At 32.4% G+C, this 27,763-nt stretch overlaps 1 protein-coding gene across 1 annotated transcript; it reads right to left on the bottom strand.

Annotated features, from left to right (window-relative positions):
• Positions 1–444: 444 nt before the first annotated feature.
• On the bottom strand, positions 445–26,936 carry LOC143050943 (uncharacterized). Its single transcript, XM_076224043.1, has 13 exons — positions 26,842–26,936; positions 25,415–25,519; positions 17,094–17,186; positions 13,483–13,558; positions 12,473–12,721; positions 11,226–11,525; positions 9,439–9,771; positions 8,604–8,713; positions 6,870–8,078; positions 4,731–4,770; positions 3,995–4,275; positions 2,561–2,588; positions 445–839 (listed from the first exon to the last, which is right to left on the bottom strand). The coding sequence occupies exons 2-13, from the start codon at positions 25,466–25,468 to the stop codon at positions 445–447; spliced, it is 3,168 nt and encodes a 1,055-aa protein (XP_076080158.1). The 5' UTR covers positions 25,469–25,519; positions 26,842–26,936.
• Between the last annotated feature and the right edge of the window lie 827 nt (positions 26,937–27,763).

Below are 27,763 nucleotides of genomic sequence, written 5' to 3'. Positions count from 1 at the left end.
TCATTGAATGTAAACCACGAACAAGGAATCCAGTGCTCATTTACAGACTTAATATACGAGTTTACTGTATGAATAATAATGATCATTGAATGTAAACCACGAACAAGGAATCCAGTGCCCATTTACAGACTTAATATACGAGTTTACTGTATAAATTATAATGGTCATTGAATGTAAACCACGAACAAGGAATCCAGTGCCCATTTACAGCCTTAATATACGAGTTTACTGTATAAATTATAATGATCATTGAATGTAAACCACGAACAAGGAATCCAGTTCCCATTTACAGACTTTCCTGCACACTTCGACTAATCCAATACTCGATTATCATTTCCTTGTTAAAAAGTGTCAGGACAAACAATACATCCGACAGTTATCTTTTATAAGTATTTTTTTATGATTTCTTCACACTTTACCAATAGACAGGTATCTTATAAATGATTATGTCAGACCGTACATACCTGCCAATTCCCCCTGTAATCCTACTCCCACTGCCTCCTCCAATTCTACTTCCACTTCCTCATCTAATCCTTCTTCCATTTGTTTCTCTGATCCTTCTTCATATGTTAAGTAGGATAAAACGCGAGATAATTGAAGACGATGGAGGGCTTTCTCTAAAACTTCATATGTAGCTTCTGAGAATCTCCTCCATGTGTTAAGGACCTCTTCTGTTTGGCTACGAAGGTTTGTCACATGGTCGCTCTCAATCTGTTGCATCTGAACAACAGAAAGTCCAAGTTCTATTCCAAGCTGGAAAGTTTTATTACCAATATGATCAGGCAGTTTCTGTATATTGGAATATGATGGTCTAAGTTTCAACTTGTCTATTGGTTGATCTAAAATACATAAGTTTGATAGGATAATTAGCCACTAGTATTCGTAATGCAGGTTATATGTAAAATGAGCTAAAACATGAATATGTATTTATGTAAAATCTTTGAATTAATAAATTGTACTTTATACCAATAGTTACAAAACCCCTATTAAACATTTGAGGAGCTGATAATGAATTATATTTTCTCTCGACGAATGTCGTCATCATTATCTGTAATTTCTGACCAAATGTTATAATGATATGTGTAAGACCTTTCATGCATCACACTATGTGTTTAGGACAATTATGCTATCATATTTGTGTAGGACCAGAAAATAAAAATACAAGTTGTGTAATACCATAATTGTATCAGACTGTTAATGTAGGACCATACACTTCTCACGCTTTTTGTGTAGGACCTTTATGTCATAATACTATTTGTGTAGAACCCTAATGCCATAATGATATTCGTGAAGGACCCTAATGACATCATACTATTTTAACTGGACACTTATGCTAACATTCTATTCGTTTAGGACCCTAATGTCATCATACTATTTTTTGTAGGACCCTAATGTCATCATAATATTTGTGTAGAGCCCTAATGTTATCATACTATTTGTGATTGGCCCAACTATCAACATACTATTTGTGTAGGACCTCTATGTCATCATACTATTTGTGTAGGACCCCTATGTCATCATACTATTTGTGATTGACCCTACTATCAACATACTATTTGTGTAGGACCCCTATGTCATCATACTATTTGTGATTGACCCTACTTTCAACATACTATTTGTGTAGGACCCCTATGTCATCATACTATTTGTGATTGGCCCAACTATCAACATACTATTTGTGTAGAGCCCTAATGTCATCATACTATTTGTGAGTGACCCTACTATCAACATACTATTTGTGTAGGACCCCTATGTCATCATACTATTTGTGTAGGACCCTTATGTCATCATACTATTTGTGATTGGCCCAACTATCAACATACTATTTGTGTAGGACCCCTATGTCATCATACTATTTGTGATTGACCCTACTATCAACATACTATTTGTGTAGAACCCTTATGTCATCTTACTATTTGCGATTGACCCTACTATCAACTTAATATTTGTGTAGGACCCTTATGTCATCATACTATTTGTGTTGGAACGTAATGTCCTATAATATCTGTGTAGAACCCTTATGTTAACATACTATTTATGCTGGAACATAAAGTCATGTCGTGTTAATATTTGTATAGTGCTTTTATGTCATCATACTATTTTTGTAGGACCCCAAAGTTATCAAAATAGTCCTGTGACTTCTTATCCATTGTCAATGCCTTTTTATATTATACTATGTGTAAGATCTTTATTGTTATTGTAAGCGTGTGAAAACTTAGTATCGTACTTATATGTGTAAAGGACCCTAGTGTCATCGTATTTTTTTTGTGAAGGACCTTTGATGCATGCAATAATATTGGTGCAGGACCTTAGTGTTATCTTAATATTTGTAAAGGATCCTACTATCCACATAACATTTGTTTAACCCTGTAATGCCACCATACTATTTGCGGAGGATCCTCATGACATCATACTATTGGTCTATGACCTCAATTTTATTAAAATATATAACGTCTTTATTGACAACATATTCAATAGTTTCAGAGGACGAGTTGATCAACAACAAAATGACCCTGAAACCAAAAAAGCTTTAAACTTTGCTTAAAAAATCATCGCTTACCAAACTCTTTTTGAACCTCTCTTGAAATCTGAAATATCAAATGATAAACAACAATTACACATACATTGCTATGACAATATTAACTTATCTCTGTTAATTATCAACTTATTGTGTTTTTTTATATGTCTGTCCACACAAATCTATATTGTAACCAAGAATGATCAATATGGAGGAATATTGAACCTGCAATCACAAACTTGTGTGTTATAAAAGGTTCCATCATGTGTAGTGGACTGGCATAACCTTCAATTATAAATGTTAACTTTAAAGACCCATTGTTGGCCTTCGGATGTTGTCTGCTATATGTTCGGGTTGTTTTCTCTTTGGTACAACCCCAGTTCCATTTTCAATTTTATTTAAATAATATCTAAAACAAAATACCTACTAATTAATTACTACACATAATGTGACATTACCGTATTTTTAACAAAATGCATTTTAGTCAATGCATTAGCAAACATTAATTGTAATATTATAAGTCAATTGGCGATTTCAAGGATGTCGACACATATATATATATATATATATATATATATATATATGCGGAACTCATATTATACTTAATCCGTATTTGCTTTCTTAAACGTTTTACTATCTATTATGGTTTCTACGCAAACTGGAAACATCATCAGTCAAGGGCAATTACTCCAACAAAATGTCAATGGACAATTACGGCTGTAAAACTTATTTGCAGACCTTATTTTCTTCAACATGTTTCCAAGTTTAAGCTTCCATATCCTTATGGTTAATTGATCTTGTTTTATAAAAATCATATTCTAGGGTCAATTAAAACCTACACTGGTTCAATTGACGAATCACCAAATTTGAGTAAGAAGACACGCGGGTTCATTGTTAGCGCCTACTGCGCAGGAAGTTATGTAATGGTATTGTAAGGTATACCTGTTGTCGGAATTGGCAATAACAATTAATTTTGATTAGAAGCTGAATATGTTGACATTCGCAAAATGTCCCAATTTCGAAAATATCCAAAATCAAATGAACAAAGGACACAAATATTCATTCAAGAGCAAAGACTGTTACATGTACATTGGGTGAATTGATGATTGCAATGTTGACCCATTTACAGATCTTAGTATTGTTATTATTGTTACTGTTTGACTCTTGACAAGTACAAAGGAAACATCTAGTGTTAGTTTATTGTTACACCCAAAACTGAATTAAGCAAACAAATAAAGCTGGACCGATTAGTGTCGTTAACTAAACACTATATACAAACAAAAACAAAAAAAAAAAAAAAAAAACAACAACAAAGTAGTTCAAAAGCAAATATATTAGGTCAAAACTAAATTCAAATTGATCAGGCAAAGTTGATAATCATTTCAATCATCTACGAACGTTTGAAGAAAATAATCAACCATCATTACATAACATAACATATGATTTAATATAACATATACATTATCAAATGTGTACCTGACATAATTTGTGGATGTTTATATCTTCATCTTTCAGACTCTGTTGCAGCTGTTTAAATGAGGCATATTTTGAACTATCCTTCCATTCATATAGAGCGTTAATTTTTATGTAGAACCCTTCTCTCTTGCTCGATTCGTTTATAATGTCCCATTGCAGAGCTGGTTCGACTTCCTGTAAACGCATATATATTTTCCTTGTGTCTTCGTGTGTTAGTTTAGCTGCTAGTCGTCCAAGATGTTTGTCCTCAGGCTGCCGGTCTAACCATACCTTGTCTAAGCCTGTGATATAGTATATGTCATTTATGTTAATAGTAGCATCATTAGATATGATCCACTAGTGATACATAAAAACACAATGTAGATCATGTTTGAGTTGACGGGGTCAAATAGTAGTGTTATCATAATTAGATAATATTCATATCAGTTGGGAATTGATGTTTGGTGTCTGTATTATGTATATAAAAAATATCTGAATTATTGTACTGGTCATCGAAATACCACAAGACTGGTAAACGTGACTATGTTATGTAGTAATACGCATTGTATATACTTGTCATTACATTTGATTCAGGCAGACTAAAGTTAGATAACAGAAAAAGAAATTAGGACGTACCAACAGACGGACAGGGAATTAAAAAAATACGTATTGCTTCCTCCACTGAAAAATAAATGTTGTTGGTGTTATATCATCATGTTAGTATATACAATATTACTGTCGTTCATATATATCTTACCAGTGCAATCTGAAGGGCACCTGTCATCTTGTGTATGTAACTGCAAGATAAACATAATGCAAGTCATATAAATGTAACACATAACAAATTATGACGTCATTAAACGTAATTAGTTAGAGGTGTACTGGTTGACTATAGCGTTTGTTAAAATCGGAAAATTGATGATCCGTTTTTATTTTTCTAATTTGTTCACATCATGGGACCTTTCATTAAATGTCATCGATATTTGTCGCCTTTTATTGTGTGCTAAGCTTTTCGACAGTACCGTTGAGTTAGTTTAAATGTATACATTTTGCAGAAAGCCAAATACATTACAAGACCCTTTCATATTAAGGTAGATGGGGTGTCTAAATTATAATCCATAGATATTTTTACTAATTTGCCAAAATGTAGTTTATATCATGCTCTTTAAAAGATAATGATAAAAAAAAAATGGGTCACGGGACTTATTTTCACGCTACATGGTGTTTAAAATTGACAGATTTTGTATAGATTATGCATGGAAAACCAAATTTTCTGCAATAAAGCGTAAACTAAACCATAGAATTTCGAGATACCATATGAGAAGATAGCTTTTATAGTATGCTTTCAGTTAAGAAAAGGAAACATGTGGCACTGGACCTGTTTTCTTGCTACATTACAAAATAGGAAAATTCCTAACACATTCTATTGTAAAATTAACTTAATCTGAATTATCTACCCTTGCATTTGAGTTGCCTCCCCTTATGTGGCAAAGTTGGAAAATAATAATCAAACAGAAGTTTTCTGATTTTTGTAAAATACAACCATAAATATGATTAAACATGTCATTTTATATATTGAGGTCAAAGGTCTTACACATGAATTACCTACTACTCTGAAAATTTGCACATTCTATTAAAGATCTAGACCTTGTTTTCTGGTATTTCCAAATTCAAAATGGAGGAAGACACCCTATCTACCTTAATTTTTCCGGTTTGGTATTGCAATTAAATGTTTCAAAGAGACTGTGTCGCTTACAGATAAATGTGAAATTCCAATATTGAAAACTAGAAAGCAAGGAAAAAATTCGAGACTAGGATTTGTCTTAAATTGCTGATATTGTTGTCCTGTTTTTGTTTTCAGTTAATCTCTTTTTTTGGAACAATGGAACGACAAAAGCAGTGTCATGTAAAGGCAATATTTTGCTATAAAAAAGACGGTTTGTCTAATTTCTAGATCTTGTCTGTGTTATAACTTTGGTTGACTACAGTAAATTCCATATGTTTGACCGAATGTTTGAGATAGTAAATATTTTTATTAATGTGAAGTAATTCTTATAAGTTGTCAACGGTCACTTTCGGCTATGCTGACGCATGTTTTAATCTTATATTGTTATTTCGCTGTCATCAGTTTTTCGGTATCGATTATAATTTTTGCATAATATAAATGACATTTCTACAACAATATTGCTGTGGAAGATTTGTTTTATTTACGTGTTTATTTTTATTCGAATATCAATTAAATTCAAGTATCAGGTCTGCTACCTAGTGTTTGGAATATACTTATAATGAACTGTTGGAAGGACATACTCTCAAATGAGCATAAATGGTGAAGACAATAATCTTTCAATCAGTTTAATTGAGTTCTGGAGCTGGCATATCAGTTATCTGCTAGTAGTCTGTTGTTATTTATGTATTATTGTTATTTTATTCATCTTCTTTTGTTACATCTGTTGACATCGGACTCGGACTTCTCTTGAACTGAATTTTAATGTGCGTATTGTTATGCGTTTACTTTTCTACATTGGCTAGAGGTATAGGGGGAGGGTTGATATCTCATAAACATGTTTAACCCCGCCGCAATTTTGCGCCTGTCCCAAGTCAGGAGCCTCTGGCCTTTGTTAGTCTTGGATGATTTTTAATTTTAGTTTCTTGTGTATAATTCGGAGTTTAGTATGACGTCCATTATCCCTGTACTAGTATTCATATTTGTAGGGTCCACCCGAAGGACACCTACGGGTGCGGGAATTCTCGCTACATTGAAGACCCATTAATGTCCTTTGACTGTTGTCTGGTCTATGGTCGGGTTGTTGTCGCTTTGACACATTCCCCATTTCCTTTCTCAATTTCACGTCATTCAACAGTGAAGTCAGTATTGTAAAAACAAAAAAAATATTACCTTGTCTGCGAACCATATTGACACATCTTTTGTTTTGTGTTTTGTCTTGTGTTCTGGACATGTCCATTCCTCCTTTGATGACAATGTGTGGTCAAAAAAGCAAAGGTCTGTCCCACAAGCAATACCCATTTGAATATTAAACGGCAAATCTCTAGTACAATTAGAATCCTCAGAAACTGAGAAATAGAAATTGGAAATGTTTGTGATAGCATGTGTTAGACATTCCTGTGCTGTAGATGCAATGGATGGTACAATGGAGGTTTTCGTTTCTTTATGCGAAACCGTAACTATGAATCTGTTTCCCTGAATGTCAAATCTCATATCATGGTCCTCGTCTATTTTTACATCAGCACTGTCTGTAAAGATCATCAGACGACTGGTTTTTGCACTGACGCGTAACTTCCATATTGATATGAAGGTGGCAATTAATCTGTACAAAATAGCAGGTGGTACTACCTCCTCCTTAAAACTGTAAGCCAGATGGATGCTTCTGTCATGGTCTATCTGTTGGCTGTCTTCTCGTTTGGTACTTATCATACATGGCACCAAGAACAAGTCTGGTCCATCTTCATCGTCTTTTGGTCTACATATTATGTCCAAATGAACTAGCATGTCTACGATGTAATCTGTATGTGCTGTGATCTCACAGAAACAGTCTTGCTTCCATATTTCAAATAAGTCATGTTTCAACAATTTTCCGCTTTCTTTTAGAGATTTTAAGATTTCTTTAAGGTGCTCTGGCCAAAACTGGTCATCCGTGACAATGGAACGCAATACATCCACCAAAAACACAGGATCTATTATAACGTTGTCTCTCAAGCAAGCTTCATCAAAGTAGATTATTTTCCCCAGAGCATGGTTAACCTTTAGAAAGGATTTAAGCTGAGCAGGGGTTAGAGACATTTTGTCGTTTTGCTTGTTTATGTCATTCAGTTCATTCATTGTTAGTATTTTCTTGTTTTTCTCTACCAATCTTGTTAGTTGAAGTTCAAGGGGTACAAACTTGGTCGGCATCAGTTCCCCACAGCGAGGATGGTCTAATGCAACTTCTACCAGCTGTTTCTTTAATGTGCTTAGTTCTTCGTCTTCCTTGTTTCGTGCATTAACAAAGATAAGTGGTTTGTATTGAAGATGTTTTTTTCCTCCATGGTTTTGAAAGAGTTTTTCGATTGATGTTTCTAATGAAGATCTCTGTTCTTCAACATCACCCTAAAATAAATATGGATTATAGCGTTAATAGAAAAGTCAAGATTTTGAAGATTCTAAAACCCTCGCTATCACCATAGAACAAACAGCTCTTTTATTTCAGATCAAAACATATTTTATTTAGCTCTGCTATTTTAGAGTATAGGGTCTTCTTTACCCCCACATTTTGAACACGGATCATAACATGATGTATAAACTCTGTTATACCATCGTCTTGGGTGTTTGTTATCACTTTATTCTAAACACAGATCAAAACATTATTTATAAAGCGCTGAAATTCCAGTCATATCATTAAATAATCAGTAATGATTCCAAGAAGGAAGAACATTTTACAGTGTTGTAGAGGTATTACTATTCATCAATAGGTTGAAACTTCTATGTAACCTCCTCTTTAATACAGCTGTATATAGGATCACAAGACTAATTAAAAACAAAAATAATAATCGAGAGGGTGTTTACTTTTTAAACTGCAGATGGCAGTGAATAGAAATTATAAATATTACAATTAAAAGTCATTACAGTTCGTACTTTAACTAGATCTTTGTGGGTTGCCACACATAAAATTTTCGCATACTCTTCATTTTCAGCAAACGTCTGGCAATATGTGAGGACGGAATTCACCCAATGGATAAGGTAAACTACAACAAACATAAGTGCATGTAAGTACATTGAAAGTAAGAATCAACATCGAGATGTAACAAAATAATATGTAAAGAAATACCATAACTTCTGAAATCTTATCATTTAAATCAAATATATATTGTAAATTATAACCAGCCTTGTTTGAATTGAAAACATGTCTGTATGTCTGTTTTAAAAATATGAGGCCCTGTCAAATTATTCTCCTATTTTTTCAGCTAAGTTTGTGTAGAAGCCTATACAAATATATTTAATGAATTGAAAATACACTGTATTCCTCTTTTACAACGGGTGTTTATGACTTGTGAACACCGGTGTACTACTGTTGCTTTTATCTAAAGATAGTGGGTTCCACCTGTGTGTATTTCATTTATATCTGGCTAACTATGTATGACAGAATGATTGGTATGTTGACCGAACTGTTTGAGTCAAACATACTTAATTGGTTAATGGACAATACTACGGTTCTAGTAGATAGATAGAAATAAAACATACGCATGCATCTTAACATATTGTAGTCATATATGATAATGGACAATATATTCTTTGTATGTAAATTGGCAATATACTTTGTGTATGTAAAGGGACAATATTTGGTTTGTACATACACGGATAATATATTCTGTGCATGTAAATAGGCAATTTACTTTTTTATATGTCCAGGGACAATATTTTGTGTGTACACTCAAAGGACATTATATTTCATTCATAGATATTTATTTACCTGCAGTATTTCGTTTGTTCTGGCATCCGGGGAGCTCTGTATAATCTGGTATTTCATCGTGGATATCTTTACTGCCATTAAAGATCAGCAGGAATGTCCCCCTACTTGTTATGAAAAGTTGGTGAGTCATATGGTAGATTTTTTGACCACCAAAATCCCATAAGTCTATAGGTACAATTACCATTTCGTAATGACCTTTATGGCATTGAGAACGGACAAGCTCGATAATGTCCTCTTCTGACATATCCATGGCAGACAGGTTTTCGTCTCTCTTAGTTTTCTCCTTCTGTTTATTTCTATCCTCTAGAGTTATGATGTGTAAGGGCTTCTTACCTATAGAGAAATATTTTACATTTAAAACAAATTTACAATTTTAAAATCATACAAATCTCAACGAAAATGGCATGTATCTTAGTTTAAATAGTCTGCTCGCTGTGCCCAATCAGACGATTTCTCTAATGTTAGAACTTGGTACATTAATAATCAACTGTTCTACTCTGTTCTTTGTGTTCAGTCAGACAATATCTCTGATGTGAAAACTGAATACTTGGTGCAGTGCAAGCCAACTGTAAAACCTTGCTCTTTGTGTCTAGTCAGACAATTCCTCATATATGAAAATGTAATACTTGTTGCATTGATAAACAATTGTTGTACTCTGCTTACTGTTCCAGTCAGATAATTACTCTAATGTCATAACACGTATGCCATTGAACATCTTTGAAAAAACATGTATTAATATACACTTCGGAAGTGTTGGTACTGACTGTTGACACCGACTATGACAGGTGAAAGGAAGGGAATCATCCAAAAATAAAACAAAATTATTTAGATGTGAATATTTGACCTTGCACAGACAAGACCAACACATCGATTTTAACGTCCAATTCCAAAAGGTTTATTGTAAATAGTATTCCTTAAATTCTGACAGACAAATGACAATAAAGATACAAGGGGATAAAACAACCTTTTGTCTGCAACCTCTCTCACTTGAAAAAATAAGTCTGATAGAAAATGAGTTGGTTTTACTACAGATTTTGTATTTGTAAAAAATAATTTAAATCAAGTGTTGGAATTTTCGAAGATGAAAATGTGAAGAACCTGTTTTATGAAAATTCACCTGATGGAATCGAATCTTTTTCCAAATCAATGAGAAGGAGACTGCCAGGGATTTGATTGTCTGCAGTATAGGGTAGTTATCATATATCAATTTGATATTTTCGCCAATAATTCTACCAGGTATAAATCCTGTCTGATCATTATTAATTAAGATTGATAAAACTGATTATATCTTTTTTGCAATGCATCTTGATGTTTATTTGTAAATTACATTAAAAAAAAACTGATTGGACGCCAATTTTTCATGTATCGCTTCAGTTGTTTAAATACCTTGTTTTAGGTAATAGACTTTTCTGCTTGATATTTACCATATATAATTGATCTATGCACAACTGTATACTATAAATAATATATAATTACATCGTATGCAATCAATACGACACCAAAATCACTAAAAAGATCATACAGTAACTCCTTAGATATTACCTAATACTGATGCAAACAGAGCGAAAAATTCTTTATGTTGTATGTATGTTTTTTTCTTATATTTTCTTTATTTACGATATAATGTATTCTACTAATTATGTGTTTATATAATCTTCTTGATAACATCTACTGTTCTAATTTTATGATTTAACAAACACAACTGAACACCATTGCTGCCATAGATTTTGATACATGTATGTTTCAAAATGAATCTGATTCTGGTTCAAATTATAGCACAACTGTACCTTTACATGCTTTCTGTAATCGATTTGAGAGATCGAGGAATGCTTGGAACTTTGACTTCTTTTTGACAGCATGTGGAATATTGTCCTGAGATTTAAAAGGACCTGGTTTAGACATGTTCCCGCTATGTGTTACTTCGCCTGCATCCGGAATAGAGGTAACAACATCTTGATTCGTCGTCTCCTCGCTTTGTTTTACTGTATCGAGATCTTCTTTATCATCAACTGATTTAACAGCAACTACTGTAGCTGTCACTTCTTTACTCCTGAGTAAACTTTGAACTGTGGCATTCAATATGGTTCCTTATAATGAATAAACTGATTTATGAAAAAATATTTTTTTCGAAATTATATTTCAAAAATTGTAAAAAAATATGTAATCGCATAAACAAGTAAAGGAGTTGAGTGATGGTTGTTTGTGGGGTCTGTTATGTTGTCAATTGTTTATGTTTATTTGTGCAAATCTTGTTTATACATGAAAGACAGCAATACACAATTTCGACGGCAGGATTTTCAACTATGTCCAAAAGCGTTATACTTTAAATATAACAACATACCCTCACTTCATAATAGTTATATGTACATGTATCTTAATCATTACCTTTGATAAATATTACTAAAACTGAATCACATTTCATCTATATTCAAATCTCTTTTTGTTCATTTTAAGGATCAATATTATATAGATATTTAACTTTCTGCAATTCATTTACACTTCTGCTCTGATTTTTTAAGGCGTCTTTATACAAAATGATGTTCCATCTAAAAGTCCCGGATGGTGACAGAGTCAGCAGACTTAAATGTAATGTATTCTGTTGTTAGTAGAGAAGAAGATTTTAATTAAATCAGATTCCTGAATTAATCTTCGTATTATCAGTTTCAGTCAAAGTGGAAAATAGAAATCCGAATACCAGCTATTGGTACAGTTACATAAAATTTGAATCTAGGTCGATGTTTAATTCAAATGGTAACTCGAGTTGCCCATTTACCTTGGCAATGATTCGTTCTTTTACCTAGTTTAAATATATTATTGTTCAAACTCCGTTATGATTTAAATCATATTCTGACTGAACATTAGCTACAACTAAACGTATTGTTCTCAATTTATCTATAAATCACACTTTGAACTGAAGTTTAAAACCTATTCTGACAGGAACTTTCATCAATCTCCAGCTCGAACTTTGAAACATTACTGTAAGTTTCATTTAGATCAGTTAACTCCTATTGCTTATTTGTTAGAAAATAAATACCATGCTTTAAGAAAATCCAACAACGTTCTTTTATGTCCATTCCAGCCCTTCCCAGGTAAATCCATATACCATCCGTAGATTGCCGTTCTTCTGGAACCTCGTCTCCAACTAAAATTTTGGCTAAACTCGTTTTCCCCACACCAAATGGACCAGTTAAAAAAATTCTGTTCCAGAAGCACCTGTACGCCCCGCTTATTAACAGACCTTTGAATTCCTTATCAGAGAAGATCTGTATTTCTTCTTTAGGACCTTCAATATTATAGCCGAAAGTAATATGAATTACAAAATATGGACTTCAATTTTCAGAACTATTATTCTGCCATAATAAGAAAAGCCAGTATAAACAAGAAACTACATGCGATTTTGTTTAAACCTAAACTCTTTTTTAAATGTTAGACATTGAAACAAATTTCAGTAAGTATGATAAGATTTCAAATAATTCACGGACAGCAAGGAGTTTTATATATCGTCACATGTACACATCAATATCATATATCTCCAATTCAAATTTCGCATAACTCTTAAACTTACCCAACTTAACATGCTATTATGTGTTAAGATTAATTTGACTTAAATGTTTTGGTTCCTTCCAGTCATTAATATGTTATCGTGGTTTTGTATGAAAACATTTAAAAAAAAATAATCAAATAATCACCTCACAAAGAAATTGTAATACGTAACAGCAAATCGATCTGCATGAACATTTAATCAAATTTAAAGAAAAAATGATTCCAGAAGTTCTCAATAGATAGCAATATTATAAGTTAAAAGTTCACAAAACAAACCTAATTATACAGCGGAAGAGTAACAACATATATTCCATACTCTGCATATAATAACACAAATAACAGTATTACCAAACACGAATTGACTACCAGACATAAACGAACATCCTATATATTTTCAACATCACCTTAAAGGGTATCAAACCAGTTACTAAGTCATAAATCATTAACAGTGAGTTACAGTTTTATAGATGTTTATCACACATATCATATAAAAAATCAAACCTTTCGAGACTTTTAATATACCCTTCTTCTGAGGGTTTTTTGAGCTGACGTTTTGATTTTCTGTTGACATGACGATCTACAACATGAAATTTACTTGTAATATATATCAAATTATATATTTAATTAAATGCTATTTAATTTCTGACCTTAAATTAATGCATATTGTTGACTATATAAATTTTCCGTTGATTGTAGTCAATTCTTAACATATGTGTCGGTTAGTGTATAGAAAGGTATATACTATGAAAATTAGAGCTCGGGGCTTATATAGTATATACCTATTTATACACTATTCAATTTAGCACATATTTACAACTTGAGTAATCCTGTAATTAGTCTATTGATATGTTTTGGCTGACTATGTGTAGCTCATTTACGTAGTTTTGTAAATTTACTCACTATTATCATTGTAAAATATTGACTCCAGAATGAAAAGATTGTAGTTGCTGGTGTAAGTATGTTTATTCGTATAAAGCTGTGTTTTACTATACATGATAAATTTTAAAACATATAGATAGTTTGCAGTGACAGATAAAAAAAGAGGGTGTTGGAAAACGCTTATTGTTTGGGATGATAAATGCTTTGAATAAGAACATACAGTTGGACCCCCTCCCCTTTTATATTGGGTTGGGACACCTTTAAAAAATGGATGGACCTGCTCCTGGTATATATTCATAGTAAGTCTAGTGGATAGTTTACATGCATGACATATCTGTTACTGGACATTGAGCAATCAATAATCAATCAATTCATTACGAAATAGATCAAATTGCTTAAATTTTCTTAACAATGTTTCATGGTTCACTCTATTTTTGGGTTTAAAGTAATTAATAGAAGATAACTTATTACAACTTTAGATGGCATTGTACTTAAATCTAGTTATAAATAACTATATATGTTACTTTTTATTTAACTTAAAGAGACTTTTATTTTCAAAAACATGTTTAGATCCAAAGATTAAATAGTGGGGTGTCTAAAAATTAATTTGAAAACTAATTACAAACTATTTAGTTTAATTTGGAACACACCATTTTTTTCAAAATAACCAGTAGCAATTTTTATTTCCATATCTTGATTACGATACAATGAAATATTACCCTTATGGTCATTCATGCGTAGTTCCTTAGTACACGGAAAAAGTATGTACTATGAAAAATAGAAGGCAAATTCAAACAATTTGATTGGACGATAAGTTGTAAGTATGTGCTACATTACTTATACACAGAATTTAATTCCAACGATTTGTTGTTTACATTGGTGTTCTCCAATTGTTTTGATCAAATAAGTTTGTAATTAACACGGATATAATGTGTTTTATAAGCAAACTTGATAGAATGGTCAATAATATTAAATATTCCCACACAATGCAGCCATTTTCACAAATAAAACATAACTCATTGTGATGCACAAAATTAGATTATCTTAATGTTTTAATAGAATTTTAAGCCAATGCTTTTTTTATCTATAATTGTACAAAAAGAATAATTAAAAGAATAACTAAAGGCTCTAAAGAGTCTGTGTCGCTCACCTTGGTCTCAACAAAGGACATACATAATAAATTAGAATAGAATTCATGAGAAAATTATGTTTTGGTGATGATGATATGTTTGTCAATCTTACTTTACTGAAAATTCTTGCTGTTTATAATTTTCTCTATTTATAATGACCTTGGCTCAGTAGTTTCAAAGGAAAATATTTTGTAAAAGTTTACAAAAATTTACAGAAATTTAGGAAAATTGTTTAAAGAGCAATAACTGCTTAAGGGGTCAAATGACCATTTTGGTCAAGTTGACCTATTTGTATATCTTACTTTGCTATACGTACATATTGTTTACAGTTTATCTTAATCTAAGATAATATTCAGGATAATAACCAAAAACTGCAAAATTTTCTAAAAAATACAAATTAAAGGGCAGGAACCCAACAACAGGTTGACTGATTTGTCTGAAAATTGCAGAGCAGTTATATCTTGACTTAATGAACATATTTATATGAATTAGATTTGCTCTAAACGCTTTGAATTCAGAGATAATAGCCAAAAATTGCATTTTACCCCTATGTACCATTTTTAGCTATGTCGGCCATCTTGGTTCATGGACAGGGTCATTGGACACATTATTGAAACAACATATCCTTAAGATAATGTTTCCCAAGTTTGGTTAAATTTGTCTAAGTAGTTTCAGGGGAGAAGATTTTTGTAAAAGATTACTGAAATATTAGAAAAATGGTTGAAAGGAGACTACAAAGGGCAATAACTCCTTAATTGGTCAACTGAAAATGTTGATCTTGTTTACTTATTTGTAGATTTTACTTTGCTGAACATTAATTCGGTTTACATTTTATCTCTATCTTTTATAATATTCAAGACAATACTCAAAAACTGCAAAATTGTATTATAATTACTCATTCGGGGGCAGCAACCCAACAACAGGTTGTCCGATTTGTCTGCAAATTTCAGGGCAGATAGATCTTGTCCTGATAAACAACTTTATCACGTGTCAGATTTGCTCTAAATGCTTTGGTTTCAGATATATCAGCCAGAATCTACGTTTTACCCCTATGTTCTATTTTTAACCATGGCGGCCATTTTGGGTAGATGACTGGGTCATCGGATACTTTTTTTAAAACTAGATACCCCAAGGATAATTGGTAAAATTTGGTCAAGAATTTTCAGAGGAAAAGATTTTTGTAAAAGTTTACGGACGCCGGACGACGGACGCCAAGTAATGAAAAAGGCTCACTTGGCCCTGTGGGCCAGGTGAGCTAAAAAAACACATAGTTTTAAATATCTTATTTAATATTGATGCTTAAAATATATTATCACCCAGTATTTTAAAATCGTATTTTATTTGTGTTCTTCATTTTTGTGTTCTAATTTTATTTAACACTTTGAACATAGAGACACTTATGTTGATGAACTGTTTGAGTTCAATTAGATGTCAAACAATAAAAATATTCTCTTCAAACTTAATAATGCAAACATAATATTTGGTGGGCCTAACAAAATCATCGAAAGAACCAAGTCCACTTTTCTGAAAGATGAACCGTCATTGAAGTTTCAGTGTTAACATTTTCCTGTGTTTGAAATTTTGGTGAATTTGACATCTAATGTAATCTTAACAAGCTATATGAATTTAACACTCATACATTGTACACACGACAAATGTACAGATATTTGATGATCATTGATGACTGTATGTTGCCCTTTAAATTTTCATTTTCATTGTGTTGTGCTATAAGGTTGCTTTGTTGTCTTTTCTTACAATATTTTATAGATAGATTGATGATTTTATCAATTTATACACATCGTCTTGCTTGAGATGTTGATATTAAATTAATTGATTACAATACTAAAAAGTCACCTGACAAACAATATTACTTTGATATGTTTGAAGTTCGTTTCGCTTAAATTAATGACATGTCTACTGATATAATTTATATACTTTTCGACACTTTTGTGGTCGTTATCTGCCGTTTAATAAAATAATACTACAAAGTCATATAACAAAACTATCACTCCTCTCTGTTCCATGCTGGTTTTGTTTCATCATTAATATGTTCTGTAAACTTTTGTGATCGTTATATACCATTTAATAGAGCAGTACATGTACCTTGAGATAGTCCATTATTTCTTTCTTTTCTTTTCTTTTTCCTGTAGAATCTTGTCGGTTTTCCTTTGCAGCAAGCTGGTAAGGAGTATCACCCTAAAACACAATATAATAGTATACATATGTTCCTTAACATTTAATTGAGTATCGCTTTGTTTTATCACATGTCAAGTACACATAAAACATTGATTGCTCTTTGTTTTTGTTGGTTGCTGTTAGTACCTGATATTTAGCATGTCTTTGATTTTTGACATTGTGTCTGAAGTTTCTGTTGGTTGCATTCGTTATTTGTTATTGACTGTTTTATGTTTACTTTAAATGCTGTTGTTGTTTGCTGGTAGTATTTTGTCCTTTCGTCAACGAATGAACGAGACAAAATGAAGAATTGGGATGTCAACAACAAGTTTAAACACATTAAATATTTTATTAAAAGTATAGAATCTCATTAGTTACTTTGCCATATCGCAGAGAAGTTGTTGTTTTGGTCGCTGCTCGACTATGTATATATCTTCTGTTTGAAACTACATAATGACAAAGTTAAACATAAAGTTGCATCTTTGATGTATTTTATCCATTTGATTGGTTAGAACATTTTGCCCATAGACCCTCATTTTTCTTTTTATAAATCTTTTAATTGTATAATTATAAGCAAGGTTTTTTTTTAACTATTTTTGAGAACTTTAACTTGTCCATGATGAAGCTATGAAAAATCAAGAAAGAACATTTAACCGTCATAATTTCAATGGCTAATATCTTGAAAACAAGCACATTGACCTATATTGTATTTGTGCTCTATTGGTTTCTTTATTAATCCCCTATCAATATATGCCAGTGTTAACAAAGGCTTGTTATTTTGAAACTGAGAAGCGATTTTCCTGAAGTCTTGTAATTATTTCTAGCATAGCCAAAAACTAACATGATGTCAATCAATAATAGCAATGTATTTATTTATTGTGTTAAAAAAGAGGGGCGAAAGATACCAGAGGGACAGTCAAACTCATAAATTGGAAATAAACTGACAACGCCATGGCTTAAAATGAAAGGGACACACAGACAAACAATAGTACTACACATGACATAACATAGAAAACTAAAAAATCAGCAACACGAACCCTATCAAAATCTGGAGGTCATCTCACGTGCTCCGGAAGGGTAAGCAGTTCCTGCTCCACATTTGACATCCGTCGTGTTTCTCATGTTATAACAAATTTTCTTTTAAGATGGCTCGGGCCTATTCGAAGTTTCTGTCAGAAGTAATTTTGGTTATCTTAATCTTTACAGAGAGTGAATCAAACTGGTCGGAAATAATAGTGGGTCCCGGACCATTTAAGCTTAGAAATTTCCTTTTAAACATGTATACAAAAGGAACCATTTTCAATGAAATTGTAGGGACAATAGAAGTGTTGACATATATTTAATCGGAATATAAAAAAGACTATAGTATAACAAGCTGTAATATTGCTTCAAAGATTAGGCAAATACAAAATATAGGTCACCGATAAGTAAAACAAAAATATTTAGCCTTAAAACCTATATTTTGGCGGAAAAATTGTGAAATTTGGTGAAATTTGGTGAAATGTCATTTTGAGCACCTTTAACAGAAATAACAGAAAACGTGTGCATGATAATTCATGCGTGAAATTAGACGCAGTTGAATAGTCCAGATCCCCCTTCAAGTGGAATTATATGTCTTTATTAATATATCACGGAAACGATTGAAATCTACAAAGAAAATAATCCAAACCTTTGTTGAAAGACAATAACAATTAAAACCAAGGAGTAAACAAAGACTCACAAAACCAAAGGACATTTACATCGAATTTTATAAATAATAAATAAGAAACAACACGTACTCCACTAAAACCGGAAGTGATATCAGGTGCCTTAGAAGGGTAAACATTTCTTGCACCGTATACGGCACCTGTCGTGTTATTTCTTTGTTCTAAGAACAATTTAAAGTTAACACGGAACAACGAAAATCAAATAAAAATCTCTGCATTTCTCAATGTTAAGAATCCGTTATTAAATAAATCTGTTTGAACTTCTAACTATTACTGATTTAAAAGGTATTTTCTTTTAATTCTTAAACCTAAACAGTAATAGGTAAAAAGTACGGCTCCAACTAAGAGCCTGGTTCATACCGACAACCAAGCTATATAACAGGAAAACTAACGGTCTGATTCATATGGGAAACGAAAAAGGTTAAACGATGCAAATTTTTAAGACCAGAGATGACCAAGTTTGTTTTATACATCAATATCATGTTTCTTCTCTGGCGTTAATATATTAGTTAGTCCACAGAAAAGGTGTATGAAGTGTATGAAGAGGATCTTATTAAATTAACAATGAAATTCAGTAAGAAATGTTTGTGTAAGATGACGATGTAAGTGCAGACAGACTCCGAGTGACTTGTTACTTCGTGATTAAGCATATCACATGTTTGAGGGTCTTGGTGGTTTTAACAGAATAGATAAAAATGGGTAAAAAATCAGATTAAGGTCAGAAAAATTAAGATCAATTAAAATAGGCAAATAAAAATAATGCGGTGCTATAAAATTCATATTCGGGAAAATTGGCAGAATAAATAAACAAAGAAACAACAAATGAGGGAATTCAAACGCAGACTGAGTGTAATTAGTGACTTGATGTATACTTGGTGTGATGAGTTAGTGTAATGAGGTGGTTGGTTGTTGGTATTATATATTTACCGTCATGTGTTTGATTATTGACTTGATGTATACTTGGTGAAGTGAGATAGTGTAATGAGGTGATTGGTTGTTGGTATTATATATTTACCGTCATGTGTTTGATTATTGACTTGATGTATACTTGGTGTGATGAGTTAGTGTAATGAGGTGGTTGGTTGTTGGTATTATATATTTACCGTCATGTGTTTGATTATTGACTTGATGTATACTTGGTGAAGTGAGATAGTGTAATGAGGTGATTGGTTGTTGGTATTATATATTTACCGTCATGTGTTTGATTATTGACTTGATGTATACTTGGCGTGATGAGTTAGTGTAATGAGGTGGTTGGTTGTTGGTATTATATATTTACCGTCATGTGTTTGATTAGTGACTTGATGTATACTTGGTGAAGTGAGATAGTGTAATAAGGTGGTAGGTTGTTGGTATTATATATTTACCGTCATGTGTTTGATTAGTGACTTGATGTTTACTTGGTGAAGTGAGATAGTGTAATTAGGTGGTTGGTTGTTGGTATTATATATTTACCGCCATGTGTTTGATTAGTGACTTGATGTATACTTGGTGTAGTGAGTTAGTGTAATTAGGTGGTTGGTTGTTGGTATTATATATTTACCGTCATGTGTTTGATTAGTGACTTGATGTATACTTGGTGAAGTGAGATAGTGTAATAAGGTGGTAGGTTGTTGGTATTATATATTAACCGTTATGTGTTTGATTAGTGACTTGATGTATACTTGGTGTAGTGAGTTAGTGTAATTAGGTGGTTGGTTGTTGGTATTATATATTTACCGTCATGTGTTTGATTAGTGACTTGATGTATACTTGGTGTGTGAGGTAGTGTAATTAGGTGGGTGGTTGTTGGTATTATATATTTACCGTCATGTGTTTGATTAGTGACTTGATGTATACTTGGTGTAGTGAGTTAGTGTAATTAGGTGGTTGGTTGTTGGTATTATATATTAACCGTTATGTGTTTGATTAGTGACTTGATGTATACTTGGTGTAGTGAGTTAGTGTAATTAGGTGGTTGGTTGTTGGTATTATATATTTACCGTCATGTGTTTGATTAGTGACTTGATGTATACTTGGTGTAGTGAGTTAGTGTAATTAGGTGGTTGGTTGTTGGTATTATATATTTACCGTCATGTGTTTGATTAGTGACTTGATGTATACTTGGTGAAGTGAGATAGTGTAATGAGGTGGTTGGTTGTTGGTATTATATATTTACCGTCATGTGTTTGATTAGTGACTTGATGTATACTTGGTGAAGTGAGATAGTGTAATAAGGTGGTAGGTTGTTGGTATTATATATTTACCGTCATGTGTTTGATTAGTGACTTGATGTTTACTTGGTGAAGTGAGATAGTGTAATTAGGTGATTGGTTGTTGGTATTATATATTTACCGCCATGTGTTTGATTAGTGACTTGATGTATACTTGGTGTAGTGAGTTAGTGTAATTAGGTGGTTGGTTGTTGGTATTATATATTTACCGCCATGTGTTTAATTAGTGACTTGATGTATACTTGGTGTACTGAGGTAGTGTAATAAGGTGGTTGGTTGTTGGTATTATATATTTACCGCCATGTGTTTGATTAGTGACTTGATGTATACTTGGTGTAGTGAGGTAGTGTAATAAGGTGGTAGGTTGTTGGTATTATATATTTACCGTCATGTCTTTGATTAGTGACTTGATGTATACTTGGTGTAGTGAGTTAGTGTAATTAGGTGAATGGTTGTTGGTATTATATATTTACCGTCATGTGTTTGATTATTGACTTGACGTACACTTGGTGTAGTGAGTTAGTGTAATAAGGTGGTTGGTTGTTGGTATTATATATTTACCGTCATGTGTTTGATTAGTGACTTGATGTATACTTGGTGAAGTGAGGTAGTGTAATAAGGTGGGTGGTTGTTGGTATTATATATTTACCGTCATGTGTTTGATTAGTGACTTGATGTATACTTGGTGAAGTGAGATAGTGTAATGAGGTGGTTGGTTGTTGGTATTATATATTTACCGTCATGTGTTTGATTAGTGACTTGATGTATACTTGGTGAAGTGAGGTAGTGTAATAAGGTGGGTGGTTGTTGGTATTATATATTTACCGTCATGTGTTTGATTAGTGACTTGATGTATACTTGGTGAAGTGAGATAGTGTAATGAGGTGGTTGGTTGTTGGTATTATATATTTACCGTCATATGTTTGATTATTGACTTGATGTATACTTGGTGTAGTGAGATAGTGTAATAAGGTGATTGGTTGTTGGTATTATATATTTACCGTCATGTGTTTGATTATTGACTTGATGTATACTTGGTGTAGTGAGTTAGTATAATGAGGTGGTGGTTGTTGGTATTATATATTTACCGTCATGTGTTTGATTATTGCCTTGATGTATACTTGGTGTAGTGAGTTAGTGTAATAAGGTGGTTGGTTGTTGGTATTATATATTTACCGTCATGTGTTTGATTAGTGACTTGATGTATACTTGGTGTGATGAGTTAGTGTAATGAGGTGGTTGGTTGTTGGTATTATATATTTACCGTCATGTGTTTGATTATTGACTTGATGTATACTTGGTGTGATGAGTTAGTGTAATGAGGTGGTTGGTTGTTGGTATTATATATTTACCGTCATGTGTTTGATTATTGACTTGATGTATACTTGGTGAAGTGAGATAGTGTAATGAGGTGATTGGTTGTTGGTATTATATATTTACCGTCATGTGTTTGATTATTGACTTGATGTATACTTGGTGTGATGAGTTAGTGTAATGAGGTGGTTGGTTGTTGGTATTATATATTTACCGTCATGTGTTTGATTAGTGACTTGATGTATACTTGGTGTAGTGCGGAAGTGTAATAAGGTGGTGGTTGTTGGTATTATATATTTACCGTCATGTGTTTGATTAGTGACTTGATGTATACTTGGTGTGATGAGTTAGTGTAATGAGGTGGTTGGTTGTTGGTATTATATATTTACCGTCATGTGTTTGATTATTGACTTGATGTATACTTGGTGAAGTGAGATAGTGTAATGAGGTGATTGGTTGTTGGTATTATATATTTACCGTCATGTGTTTGATTATTGACTTGATGTATACTTGGTGTAGTGAGATAGTGTAATAAGGGGGGTGGTTGTTGGTATTATATATTTACCGTCATGTGTTTGATTAGTGACTTGATGTATACTTGGTGAAGTGAGGTAGTGTAATAAGGTGGTTGGTTGTTGGTATTATATATTTACCGTCATGTGTTTGATTAGTGACTTGATGTATACTTGGTGAAGTGAGATAGTGTAATGAGGTGGTTGGTTGTTGGTATTATATATTTACCGTCATGTGTTTGATTAGTGACTTGATGTATACTTGGTGTAGTGAGTTAGTGTAATGAGGTGATTGGTTGTTGGTATTATATATTTACCGTCATGTGTTTGATTATTGACTTGATGTATACTTGGTGTGATGAGTTAGTGTAATAAGGGGGGTGGTTGTTGGTATTATATATTTACCGTCATGTGTTTGATTATTGACTTGATGTATACTTGGTGTGATGAGTTAGTGTAATAAGGGGGGTGGTTGTTGGTATTATATATTTACCGTCATGTGTTTGATTAGTGACTTGATGTATACTTGGTGTAGTGAGTTAGTGTAATGAGGTGATTGGTTGTTGGTATTATATATTTACCGTCATGTGTTTGATTAGTGACTTGATGTATACTTGGTGTAGTGAGGTAGTGTAATAAGGTGGTTGGTTGTTGGTATTATATATTTACCGTCATGTGTTTGATTAGTGACTTGATGTATACTTGGTGTAGTGAGTTAGTGTAATGAGGTGATTGGTTGTTGGTATTATATATTTACCGTCATGTGTTTGATTATTGACTTGATGTATACTTGGTGTGATGAGTTAGTGTAATAAGGGGGGTGGTTGTTGGTATTATATATTTACCGTCATGTGTTTGATTAGTGACTTGATGTATACTTGGTGTAGTGAGTTAGTGTAATGAGGTGATTGGTTGTTGGTATTATATATTTACCGTCATGTGTTTGATTAGTGACTTGATGTATACTTGGTGTAGTGAGGTAGTGTAATAAGGTTGTTGGTTGTTGGTATTATATATTTACCGTCATGTCTTTGATTATTGACTTGATGTATACTTGGTGAAGTGAGATAGTGTAATAAGGTGATTGATTGTTGGTATTATATATTTACCGTCATGTGTTTGATTAGTGACTTGATGTATACTTGGTGTAGTGAGGTAGTGTAATAAGGTGGTTGGTTGTTGGTATTATATATTTACCGTCATGTCTTTGATTAGTGACTTGATGTATACTTGGTGTAGTGAGGTAGTGTAATAAGGTGGTTGGTTGTTGGTATTATATATTTACCGTCATGTGTTTGATTATTGACTTGATGTATACTTGGTGTAGTGAGTTAGTGTAATAAGGTGATTGGTTGTTGGTATTATATATTTACCGTCATGTGTTTGATTATTGACTTGATGTATACTTGGTGTAGTGAGTTAGTGTAATAAGGTGATTGGTTGTTGGTATTATATATTTACCGTCATGTGTTTGATTAGTGACTTGATGTATACTTGGTGTAGTGAGTTAGTGTAATAAGGTGGTTGGTTGTTGGTATTATATATTTACCGTCATATGTTTGATTATTGACTTGATGTATACTTGGTGTAGTGAGTTAGTGTAATAAGGGGGGTGGTTGTTGGTATTATATATTTACCGTCATGTGTTTGATTAGTGACTTGATGTATACTTGGTGAAGTGAGATAGTGTAATTAGGTGGTTGGTTGTTGGTATTATATATTAACCGTTATGTGTTTGATTATTGACTTGATGTATACTTGGTGTGATGAGTTAGTGTAATGAGGTGGTTGGTTGTTGGTATTATATATTTACCGTCATGTGTTTGATTATTGACTTGATGTATACTTGGTGAAGTGAGATAGTGTAATGAGGTGATTGGTTGTTGGTATTATATATTTACCGTCATGTGTTTGATTATTGACTTGATGTATACTTGGTGTAGTGAGATAGTGTAATAAGGGGGGTGGTTGTTGGTATTATATATTTACCGTCATGTGTTTGATTAGTGACTTGATGTATACTTGGTGAAGTGAGATAGTGTAATGAGGTGATTGGTTGTTGGTATTATATATTTACCGCCATGTGTTTGATTAGTGACTTGATGTATACTTGGTGTAGTGAGTTAGTGTAATTAGGTGATTGGTTGTTGGTATTATATATTTACCGTCATGTGTTTGATTAGTGACTTGATGTATACTTGGTGTAGTGAGTTAGTGTAATAAGGTGGTTGGTTGTTGGTATTATATATTTACCGTCATATGTTTGATTATTGACTTGATGTATACTTGGTGTAGTGAGTTAGTGTAATAAGGTGGTTGATTGTCTGGGTACATTCTTACTGTTCTTGTTATCTTATCATAGATGTTTTAATTAATAGAAAATAAGACATGTAAATATTACGTGTTTTATTGACATTTGGATACAAAAAAAAATATAACAAAATGCAAGAATACCTCACAAAGGCTTATACTTTTCCACTAGGTACTATATCATCAAATATTACCTGGTAAGTCACATCCAACGGACTCATTCCAACGTCTTCTATCAGCACTTTCATAATCTCTAAATTTCCAAACTGAGCAGAAACATGTAACGCAGTTCTTCCATACTATAAACATACCAAAAACAGTGTGACAATCAAGGCAATGCTGTGTAATTAGTATCAACCAAATGCAATATAATTGTGTTACATTGTAAAAATGTCATTGGAAACTGTGTAACAATCAAGGCAATGCTGTGTACTTTCAATAAAATCCAATATAATTGTGTTACATTGTACAACTTTCGTTATAAAATGTTATAGGCATTATTAGTTGATAGCTATACAAATATATATCACATAAGAAATAAGTCAGTAGTCATATATATTAAATATCTAGTCGCCAAAGTATTTATATTCTTGATAAAAAATAGAAAATATTAAACACGATTTTTTGTAGTTAGATGTAAACACTACAACCAGAACTGTCATGTTAAAACGATATTGTTTAATAATTTAATTTTGTATGTAACGCGTATTCTGATTGGCTGACATCGTTTTGTTTATTAGATCACAGACATATTTTTTTCATGTGACCGTGATGTCATCAACGTTTTTTTCATGTTTTACTCCTGTTTCAAATGGAATTAAGAATTAAAATACAAGAAATGATTGTAATATACACGGGTTATTCAGTGTGCTCCACCTTTTTGTCATGTTTTTATGTTATTTATCCATAGACAGAAAAGCTATCACAGTCATTCCTCAAAGAAATACATCAAATAAGTATAATATTGGATCCATAACGACGAAACTTTTAACGAGAGACCCCCGTTATATAGTGTAATTTTTTTTTAATATCCTTCATTGCACAATTCTCTGCTGTTTACAACTTACTCGACTCACAGCATTCAGTCGGGTATCCCTGTAAATTAATTACTGTTTAACCAGGGAGATTATACAGTAAAATTATTATATATCAAATATGATTAGGTATACAGTAATAATATATAAATACACTGATTTTAACAGTTTTCTCATATTACGTAATTACGGAATTTGTACTATCTTTTGTCTGATATTGTTTATAAGTTTGCAGTTCTCCTGTAAATACTCCTGATTACCAAGTAGGGTATTTGTTGTTTTTTTTTAAATATTATAAACATGTCTCGGTATAAAAACTCTTATGTGAATAAAAAGAGGATACGGATTATATTTCAGAAAACTAAACTTGTGTGAATAAATTGTTTGTTGATAATGTGTTTCACCTAATAAGGTTTAATAAGAGAAGTAAAATGAGACTTAATATATACTTAGCGGTATTTGTTGTAAATTAAACCTGCCTGATTAACCAAACGATCAGACGAAACTTGCGTCTGACGTATTAAATTATAAGCCAGGTAGCTTTGAAAACTATTGTGTTAATTAGTAGTAGAATAAGATAACATTACATCGTCTTGTGCTTTATTTTCACAGCCAACTGTGAGAAGGTATTGAACAATACCAAGATGTCCTTTCTCTACAGCAAGCAATAATGGTGTCGATCCTATCTGTAACATCAACATATAACCTAAATCAAAACATGTGTCACAAAATGGACAATGTGTGTTATAAATATAAAAAAACAAATCGATGATCAAACGTGAATATAATGACCTTTCATACTTGTATTTATTTTCTACCTTAGCATGTTTAGTAAAAGTCTGTTTTGATGTTATATTTGAGAACCTCCATCATCATGTTTTTTTTTGTGAGATATTAGAAGTTTGTTTCATACTGATTCATGAAATACATGTAGTATTGGAGATAAATCCAAATATAAAACATAGTTTTTTTTTTTAAATAATGTGTTGACAACAGTTCTCATTAAACATTAATATGTTATTTAGAATATGAACGCAAATTGATGTAACATAAAATTGAGAAAGGAAATGGGGAATGTGTCAAAGCGACAACAACCCGACCACAGAGCAGACAACAGCCGAAGTCACCAATTGGTCTTCAATGTAGCGAGAATTCCCGCACCCGTAGGTGTCCTTCAGCTGGCCCCTAAAATATGTACACTAGTACAGTGATAATGGACGTCATACTAAACTCCGAATTATACACAAAGAGGCTCCTGACTTGGGAGAGGCGCAAAAATGCGGCGGGGTTAAACATGTTTGTGAGATCTCAACCCTCCACTATACCTCAAGCCAATGTAGAAAAGTAAACGCATAACAATACGCACACCAAACTTCAGTTCAAGAGAAGTCCGAGTCTGATGTCAGAAGATGTAACCAAAGAAATAAACAAAATAACAATAATACATAAATAACAACAGACTACAAGCAGTTAACTGACATGCCAGCTTCATACCTCAATTAAACTGAT

This window comes from Mytilus galloprovincialis, chromosome 11 (assembly GCF_965363235.1).
Source record: "Mytilus galloprovincialis chromosome 11, xbMytGall1.hap1.1, whole genome shotgun sequence".
NCBI lineage: Eukaryota > Metazoa > Mollusca > Bivalvia > Mytilida > Mytilidae > Mytilus > Mytilus galloprovincialis.
This window is presented reverse-complemented; position numbering and strand designations above follow the sequence as displayed.

Excerpts from the sequence above, each read along its gene's own strand:
- LOC143050943 (XM_076224043.1), bottom strand. The coding sequence starts at position 25,468 with ATGAAAGTGCTGATAGAAGACGTTGGAATGAGTCCGTTGGATGTGACT. Across the intron at positions 12,722-13,482 it reads TATATTAAAAGTCTCGAAAG|GTCCTAAAGAAGAAATACAG; the intron begins GTTTGATTTTTT and ends ATAATATTGAAG. Across the intron at positions 9,772-11,225 it reads ATTACAGAAAGCATGTAAAG|GTAAGAAGCCCTTACACATC; the intron begins GTACAGTTGTGC and ends ATTTCTCTATAG.